At 36.0% G+C, this 9,156-nt stretch overlaps 2 protein-coding genes, 1 long non-coding RNA gene and 1 pseudogene across 3 annotated transcripts; 2 read left to right on the plus strand and 2 right to left on the minus strand.

The window, feature by feature from the left end:
- Positions 1-757: 757 nt before the first annotated feature.
- Positions 758-2,749, plus strand: LOC145002147 (cytochrome P450 CYP82D47-like). Its single transcript, XM_078961444.1, has 2 exons — positions 758-1,833; positions 1,930-2,749. The coding sequence occupies exons 1-2, from the start codon at positions 871-873 to the stop codon at positions 2,560-2,562; spliced, it is 1,596 nt and encodes a 531-aa protein (XP_078817570.1). The 5' UTR covers positions 758-870; the 3' UTR covers positions 2,563-2,749.
- Positions 2,750-3,482: 733 nt separating this feature from the next.
- On the plus strand, positions 3,483-6,773 carry LOC145000684 (uncharacterized). The gene is made up of 3 exons (XR_013661331.1): positions 3,483-3,600; positions 3,700-5,556; positions 6,395-6,773. It is a non-coding gene; the product is annotated as an uncharacterized LOC145000684 (long non-coding RNA).
- LOC145000683 (cytochrome P450 CYP82D47-like) lies at positions 3,840-5,813 on the minus strand. The gene is made up of 2 exons (XM_078959948.1): positions 4,715-5,813; positions 3,840-4,639 (listed from the first exon to the last, which is right to left on the minus strand). Exons 1-2 carry the CDS (start codon positions 5,678-5,680, stop codon positions 4,007-4,009), a joined length of 1,599 nt encoding a protein of 532 aa, XP_078816074.1. The 5' UTR covers positions 5,681-5,813; the 3' UTR covers positions 3,840-4,006.
- Positions 6,774-7,766: 993 nt separating the features above from the next.
- LOC145002052 (ESCRT-related protein CHMP1B pseudogene) lies at positions 7,767-8,769 on the minus strand (annotated as a pseudogene).
- Positions 8,770-9,156: the final 387 nt, after the last annotated feature.

The following is a 9,156-nucleotide window of genomic DNA, read 5'->3' on the forward strand; positions in this document are numbered from 1 at the left end:
GCTATTTTAGAAAAAACAAGGTTTTTTTTTTCAGAATACAACGTAATTTCTGACCATGAAACACAATTTCTTAATAGTTATGGGTGAGAATGGTTCACTTTTTTGTTAAACCAAAATCAGAATGAAAATTTTGATTTTTTTATTTTGAAAAATACCAAACCATTGGTTTTTATTTCAGTTTCGGTTTTTCGTTTTTTTTAATATATTTTTTGGGGTTTTTTTTTATTTCATAGATTTCTTCGTCAACAAATGTTGTTAGAATTTAACAAAAATAAATAATTTGTTAAAATATAATACAAGAGTAAGTTTGTTCACATTTAGTCATTGAATTTTTTTTAGAAGGAAAAAACTTTCGATTTTGTTCACATTTAATCACTAAACTTTTTTTCATTATCTATTTATCACTGAACTATTGAAACTGTTCACATTTTACCGTTATGACCGGTTACCGATTATAAGGATAAAATATGAACAATTTCAATAGTTTAGTGACAAAAAAATTTGAATTAATCAAAATGAAGTTTGTTACCCATTATCCATACATTTAAACACTATCCTCGAAGTGCAACATGTGGTTTCTATAAATTTTTGCAAAAAGTTAAAAAAGTATGGTTCAAAATAATATTTGTAGTCGAACAAAATTCTTTTGACTTATTGTTTAGTGGGACAACATATCCACACGTGTTTGGCCATCATAAAATCTTGAAAAATTAAGGAAAAGAACCAATAACTTGATTAGTCAGTTTATCAACAGCACTTAATAATTTTGTGGTGTACGTCTATGATAAATATGAAACCCTACAATCCCCTCTATACTAGATCTTTAGATTCCGTAAACAATCCATCGCAATTCGCACCACAAAGATTATCATGGATTTACTTCAACTATCCATAACCTTAATAGCTAGTATGTTTTCTTTTCTGCTCTTTGCTCGTCTTGCATGGATTCGAACTGGAGTTCACAGAAGCAGAAATGCAACAGGAAAGACAGTACCAGAAGCATCAGGCTCATTGCCAATAATTGGTCACCTGTATCTTTTATCTGGTTCTCAAGTTCCTCACAAACTGTTGGGCTCTATGGCAGATAAGTTTGGACCAATATTCACCATCAAACTTGGGGTTAATCGAGTCCTAGTTGTGAGCAATGCAGAAATGGCTAAAGAGTGCTTAGCAACAAACGACAGAGTCTTTGCAAGCCGACCAAAATCCATGGCAAGTGAGCTGATGGGCCACAACTATGCTAATTTCGCACTTTCACCACATGTATCATACTGGCGTGAGATGCGGAAGATAATTGTTCTTGAACTGGGGTCTCAACATCGCGTTCAAATGCTACAACATATCCGAACCTCTGAAGTGAAGGCATCCATAATAGACATATACAAAAATTGGATGAGAAATAATAAAGGGTCTTCTGAAACGGTAAAGGTTGACATGAAGCATTGGTTTGGGAACTTAAGTCTAAACATGACTTTGAGGGTGGCATTTGGGAATTGCTTGTCACTTGGTGAACAAAAAGAAGATGAGCTTAAGAACACTATCAGAAGCATTTTACAACTATTCGGTGCATTCGTGCCATCTGATGCCATTCCAGCCTTGAGATGGCTAGATTTAGGAGGCTATGAGAAGCGGATGAAGCAGACAGCAAAAGCTTTTGACGTTGTAATTGATGGGTGGTTAGAAGAGCACAGAAAGAAGATGAGTTGTACGCAACAGGAAGATGAAGGGGAACACCAAGTTCTAATGGCGGCATTGTTGTCCCGAATTAAAGAAGAATTCAAAGAGAATCTTTATGGCTTCAGCACTGATGCGATTGTGAAAGCTACATGCTTGGTATTACTTTGTAATTAATCCCTTATGTTCTTAGTCCCTGTTGTTGGGCGTCATTCATAAACAGTTGAGAATTAACTTAATTTGTGATTTTTTAAGGCAATTTTTGTTGCTGCCACTGATACTACAACAGTGACTTTAACATGGGCTTTAGCTTTACTGGTCAGCAACCCTGTTGTGTTAAAGAAAGCCCAAGAAGAGATCGAGAAGCATGTAGGACGAGATAGAATGGTTGAAGAGTCAGACTTGAAGAACTTGGTCTATCTTCAAGCCATTATCAATGAAACAATGCGACTTTACCCAGCTGCGCCACTTTCTGTTCCTCATGAATCTACAGAAGACTGCATCGTAGGTGGTTACACTGTTCCTAAAGGGACTCGCCTTTTGGTAAATATTTGGAGGATTCAACATGATCCTGAAATATGGGAAGATCCATTTGAATTCCAACCCGAGAGATTCTTGACAAGCAAAAAGGAAATTGATGTGAAGGGTCAACATTTTGAGTTGATTCCATTTGGAAGTGGTAGAAGAATATGCTTGGGAATCTCTTTTGCTCTAAAAGCTATGCAGATGATATTAGCCAACGTAATACATGCATATGATTTCCACAATCCATTGTCTGAGAAGATCGACATGACTGAAAGCTTTGGATTGACAAATCACAAAGCCACTCCGCTTGAGCTCTTTGTTGCGCCGCGCTTTTTGACAGATTTTTACCGAGTGTCACCTTAGTCCTCCAACCCTGATTGATTGGCTGCCCTTAGTAACTTAGTTTGCATGTTGTAAGCTTATCGTGATTTGGTTGGCCTTTAGCCTTGTTATTATTTAACTATCAACATAATAAACAGGATGGATATGGCATGTAAAACAATCATTATGATCATGTATCATGTATGTTTTATAAAATTTTAATATCGCAAAGCCTACTTGTTTATAATAGCGATAGAGATTTCAATTTTTTACTGATAGGGTTTTGTAGACTATATATGATTATATAGGAAAAATTGGCTTAGGCCAATTCTAACCATAACCACTAAAAAAACACAAAAATATGACTTTTTAACACAAAAATATTTTCACTCCAAAAACACACTAAATTTTTATACTAAAAACTTATTTAAATAATGTTATATTATAAAAATATTTCGCTTATTATTTTATAATTCAATTTAATTTATTTAAACCAATTCTATTGAATTTAATATTGGGAAAAAGCAAGTTTGGTGTTGCACAAGGATAGCCCTATATCCGGCGGCCAAATTTTTTCACACTATAATACCGCTCAATATCGTGTACGATTGGAAAAAAATTGCCGGCATTCCACTATTTTAGTGGACGGTTGGGCATCCTATAATGAAAATAGCACAAAAGACATTAAATTTACACAAAATTTCTAATTTGATATTATGTTTTTTTGTCTCAAATGAGACACTGTATTTTTTAATTTTTTACAATTCTGACCACTTGACCGATCAATCCGATTACCTGCTGACGTGGTTTGATGTTGTGTCAGTTTTGATAATCTGGCATGCTAACATGATACGTTGACATATCGAAATTTAATTTTTTCCCCACAAAAGAAAATAAGTTCAATTTTTTTTTTGTTTTTAATTTTGACAGCTTCAAAACAAGTACATGAGAAAAGCTTTGGGTAAATTCTCTACATATCCAACAACCTGGCAATCCATATTTATCAAAGATTCGTTTGTTTCAAGATTCATACATTGGATTCCCTTGGGAACTCGCCGATAACGTCTACCCGGCCCTTTGGTATTTTTCTTTTACATCTTTCAAGTTTTCATGTGGCAACCAAATCAAAAAATAGCACTCTCTTTGAATGCCCTTGACCATTTTTTTTCGTTGTTTCAGGTAAAGTAGTTTGAGGTATTTGAGCGATTTGCTCAAATTTTTGTTCTTTGAACGTTCTCAAGTAAGTTTAATTTCAAATAATCTACAAATGTATGATTTTCAGTGTTAGTAGAAGCCTTTTTTTCTTATTTCAAGAACCATGAACAACCACCTTATCTATTGATGCTAAATGCAATTCTTTTTAATTATTGTACATACCTCAATTATAATATGGTTGGTTGTATAAAAACAATAGGGATAAACGCTACATGACAGGCATCCAACTCAAATCACTGTACAACAAAGAGCTCAGTGGAGTGGTGGAGCCCTAAGGCGGCACTAAGTTAAAATCCGGCAATATCCGTGGGGCAATTAAAAGCTCAAGTGGAGTGGCTTTGAGATTTGTCAATCCAGGGCTTTCAGTCATGTCGACCGCTTCAGATGATGGATTTTTTAACTCAAATCCATGTATGATATTGGCCAATATCAACTGCAAAGCATTTACAGCGAACGAGATTCCCAAGCACATTCTTCTACCACTACCAAATGGAATCAACTCAAAATGTTGACCCTTGATATCGATATCCTTTTTGCTTGTCAAGAATCTCTCGGGTATGAATTCAAATGGATCTTCCCATATTTCAGGATCGTGTTGAATCTTCCAAATATTTACCAAAAGTCGAGTCCCTTTAGGAACAGTGTAACCACCTACGATGCAGTCTTGTGTAGACTCATGAGGAACAGAAAGTGGCGCAGCTGGGTAAAGTCGCATTGTTTCATTGATAATGGCTTGAAGATAGACCAAGTTCTTCAAATCCGACTCTTCAACCATTCTATCTTGTCCTACATGCTTCTCGATCTCTTCTTGGGCTTTCTTTAACACAACAGGGTTGTTGACTAGTAAAGCTAAACCCCATGTTAGAGTAATTGTTGTGGTATCGGTTGCTGCAGCTAAAAGTGCCTGAGAAAAGCAACAAAAACTCACAACTGTGTCTTTTGATATATATGTAACTTAAGGATTACCAAAAAATAGTACCAAACATGTAGCTTTCACAATCACATCAGTGCTGAAGCCAGAAAGATTATCCTTTTTAACTTCTTTAACACGAGACAACAAAGCGGACATGAAGGCTTCTTCTTCTTCCCTCTCATCTACATGTTGTGTTGAGTTCATCTTCTTTCTATGCTCTTCTAACCATCCTTCAATTACAACATCCAATTCTTTAGCTGTCTTCTTCATCTTCTTCTCATACCCTCCTATATCCATCCACCTCAACCATGGAATCGCATCAGAAGGGACAAACGCACCCAATAGTTCTGACAACCGCCTAATAGAAATCTTAAATTGATCATCTTCCTTTTGTTCGCCATGTGAAAATCGGTTCCCAAAGATCACCCTCACAGTCATGTTTAGAATCAAGTTCCCGAACCACTGTTTCATATCAACCTTTATCGTTTCAGAAGACCCTTTATTTGTCTTCCAATCTTTATACAAGTCTACAATGGATGACTTCAATTCAGAGGCTCGGATTTGTGATAGCATTTGAAGGCGATGATGAGAGGCAAGTTCAAGAACAACTATCTTCCGTATCTCACGCCAGTATGATACATGTGGTGAAAGGGAGAAATTAGCATAATTGTAGCCCATCAGCTCAGTTGCCATGGATTTTGGTCTGGTTGCAAAGACTCTATCGTTGGTGGTTAAGCACTCTTTAGCCATTTCTGCATTGCTCACAACTAGGACTCGATTAACCCCAAGTTTGATGGTGAATATTGGTCCAAACTTGTGGGCCATAGAGCCCAAGAGTTTGTGAGGAACTTGAGAACCAGATAAAAGATGCAGGTGACCAATTATCGGCCATGAGCCTGGTGCTTCAGGTACTGTCTTTCCTAATCCTTTGCTGCTCGTCTTAGCTCCACTTCTTATCCATGCCAGATGACCAAAAAACAGGAAACAAGATATACTTGCTGTAAAGGTTATGAATGATAGAAGTAAATCCATGATTATCTTTTTGGTGTGATATGGATTAAGTAATGAAACTTGAGGCGATTGTATATATAGTGGTAGTTGATACAGCTATTATACACCAGTAGAACATTGAGTAACGGGCTAATTTGCCTAAGTAGATAAATGGTTCTTCTTAGTTCGTTTTTCAACATTTAATCGTAAGATGGTCAAACACGTGGCACCATGTTAGTGACATTTGAGGAAATACGTGTGCTAGTTGGCCACTAGACAAATAAGTTAAAAGAACCTTCTAGGGGCACAACACAACTAAGTTAAAGAAAACAAATATATAATTAGATGTTATATTATCTTCTTTCTGTCTTTCACTAAAAAATCTTTAGAGAACAAAAATTATATCTTCAGCGAAATATTTCTAGACAAATTACACCCTGGCTTTTATGACGTTTAATTTATCGAGATTTAATTACGTTTTTGTAAGTTTCTTTTCAATATCATTAGCTTAATTTATAATGAAAACAAGAATATCGGACTCCGGAAGACGTATTTCAAGCATGTTCATCGAACTCTGGAAAACGTATTCCAAACATATACATCGGATTCCGAGTTCCGGCCACCGTGTTAATTTTATGATATTTTTCACATTTAATTTTACACAATAAAATATGTTATATATGTTTGTCTATATGTTTAAGCTTTATGATGTTGAACTCAAAACAAGTACATTGATGTGTTTTTTTTTTTTTTCAGATTTCTTGAAAAAATATACGCATCAAAGCAGCGGTTTTGTTTAGGACTTTTAGTCGGTTTATCTTTTGTTTTATTAATATAAGGTACTTAAAGTCGAAGGGTAAGGGATTTAAAAGAGTCACCACTTGCCATGAAGGGATCTGAAAAAGTCGTATCATTGGTTTTTGTTTCAACAATCTTGGTTCTAGACCTTACGTATCATCAAGGATGAATTCGCTAACTCCATTGGGTATTTGGGTTTGCCATAGTCTATTATTGTTTAACGTTTAGGGTATTTAGGTTTGTCAACATCAAATAATATTTCATACAATTCCAAATAGAAAATTATTGAATATGTGATTAACTAACATTCATCATCTCATTTAAATTACTTGAATTACGATACATATTTAAGGATTGACTGAAATGACAAAATGGTAGTGTTTGATGTGTTTGTAGTAGGCAACATGTAGTAAAAACAAAAAAGAAATCATTTATTAATTATTGTTTGATTAATAAATAGTTCTGCTAAATTAATAACCTTAAATGTGATATATACTAGAATAGGGTCATATTTCACTTTCATATATAAGCATAACTGTGTACTATTGCCTTACATATTCCAGTTAAATGAGTAGATACCAACTTTATCTATTGAATCACATAATAGTGTGTACTTTCGTAACCGATAGGGGCAGGGTTCTAACTGAATCGAAACTATTCGTGAGATATTCGAGACCGACTTGAAATCGATTCAGTTCGAGACAAACTACCTAAGTACATTATCGAGTCAAGCTTGGGTATTGGAATACTCGGCTAGGGAAACTAGCGAGCTTAATCGAGAATATTTATATTTAGACTTTTAATCTTTATTTTAATTGCTAATCGAATCGAGTCGAGCGCAAAAGTCAAGATTACTTCATCAAGCTTGAACTCGAGCTTGAAAATGAAGGCTTGAGTCGAACACGAGCCAAGTTTTTAGTCGAGCTGAGTTTCGAGCTTGAACTATTCGGCTCGATTACACACCCCTGGGTAACCGGTTTATCAATGCATTTTTACCCTATTCGTGCAGTTAGACTAAATCATCAATTGAGTTACTTGATTATAACAAGTGTTGCAATTCTCAGAAGACTCTTCTCACAGAAGATGGTTGAATGAAGAATCACAGCACTCCAATACAGTGGAAGAAAATTTGTCGTTTTTTGTAATAAGTGAGACATGATTATATCTAACTAATCCTCGTGTATATGAATCCATCCATGAAGATAAGTATACTTATCCACTATCCAGTATCATGGGACATGAATAGTAACTGGAAAAATTTTGAGCAATAAAACAACTTAATGGAACTACGGAAGGCCAGAAAACAGAGATGAAATGACAAAATGTTACATAATTCGACAATGGGCAACCATGAAAGATAACTAGCCATAATATGAGTTACAAATTCAAATTCAGTGTCAAACTCAAATACATCAACTTCAGATGTACCAATTCAAGAACATGGACAGCAAGATCATAAGGATTTAAAAGTTCTAAACTGTAAAGGACATACACTTATAATATTGAAGAAATTAAGTGATATACTCAAATTTACATAACATCATGATTCCGGATGATTACCTAGCAGAAGATCCATCGGAATGTATGGCGGAAAGATAGATAATTACCCACGAGCTTTGAGCTCCGCAAGACGCCGGGATAGATCATCCTCGTCGACCTTTTCTGTATTCTTCACCGGCACAGCATGCCCAGCCGCCTGAGGCAATCCAACCGACACCTCAAGCCCATAATCATCAGCCACTTGGTGCATCAAACTATTAACCTCCCCTTCCGGAGTCGAAAGCGAAGTACTTCCAGCCATCGAACTCTCCATAAACTCAGCCTGCACCTCCATATTCACAAACTGTTTCTCGAACTGATCCATCGTTTCCGACATCTTCTGTAAGTTCCCTGTAGCTAGAGTTGACTCCAAGGACTTGACGATCCCCGACATGGATTTACTGATCGTGGTCATTTTCGCCTGAGTATCAAGCCTGGCAACGACAGCATCCAAGCGGGAGGATAAACGAAGGTAATTCATCTGCTCGTTGCGTTTACGGATGGCATTTTCGGCGTAAATCCGAGCTCCGTCCATGTTACCTTTTTCTATTGCCTTTTTGACTTTGAGTTTTTCGGATTTCTCATCTTTTTCGCATTTTCTTGCTTGACGTTGGAGGCTCTTGGCCGTGAATTTGAGCTCCATGATCTGGTTCATAAGCTTCTCGGCCTGTCGGCTCCCCATTTTTGTTGTATCTAGGGTTTTGAGAAAGTAAAGGGTCTTTCGATTTGGGAAGAAGAGGAGTGATATGAGGTTGAAGAATTTGTGCGTTTCGCGTTTTGTACAAAAGGCAACAAAGAATAGTTTACCTTTTCAAAGAGTAAAGGGAACAAAATGCTGCTTGTAGTTTGGGAGTTTATGGTAATTTACGGGGATAATGATCTAGGAGGGTAATAAGGTTTGTAGTTTGAGGATAATAAGGTTTGCAGTTTGTTCGTATTAGATCAATAAGGTTTTTTTTTGTGCGTATTAAACCAATATGGTTGCTATTACCGTTAAGAAATAGCCATTTTTACCGGTTAAATCGGTAAAAATGACTATTTCTAAACGGTAATAACAACCATATTGGTCTAATACGCACAAAAAAAACTTTAGAGACCTAATACGAACAAACTTGAAACCTAATGACCCTCCTAAGTCATTAACCCTAATTATTTAGAAAACATGCTTACATAAACACATC

This window comes from Lactuca saligna, chromosome 6, assembly GCF_052625555.1.
Source record: "Lactuca saligna cultivar CGN05327 chromosome 6, ASM5262555v1, whole genome shotgun sequence".
Lineage (NCBI taxonomy): Eukaryota > Viridiplantae > Streptophyta > Magnoliopsida > Asterales > Asteraceae > Lactuca > Lactuca saligna.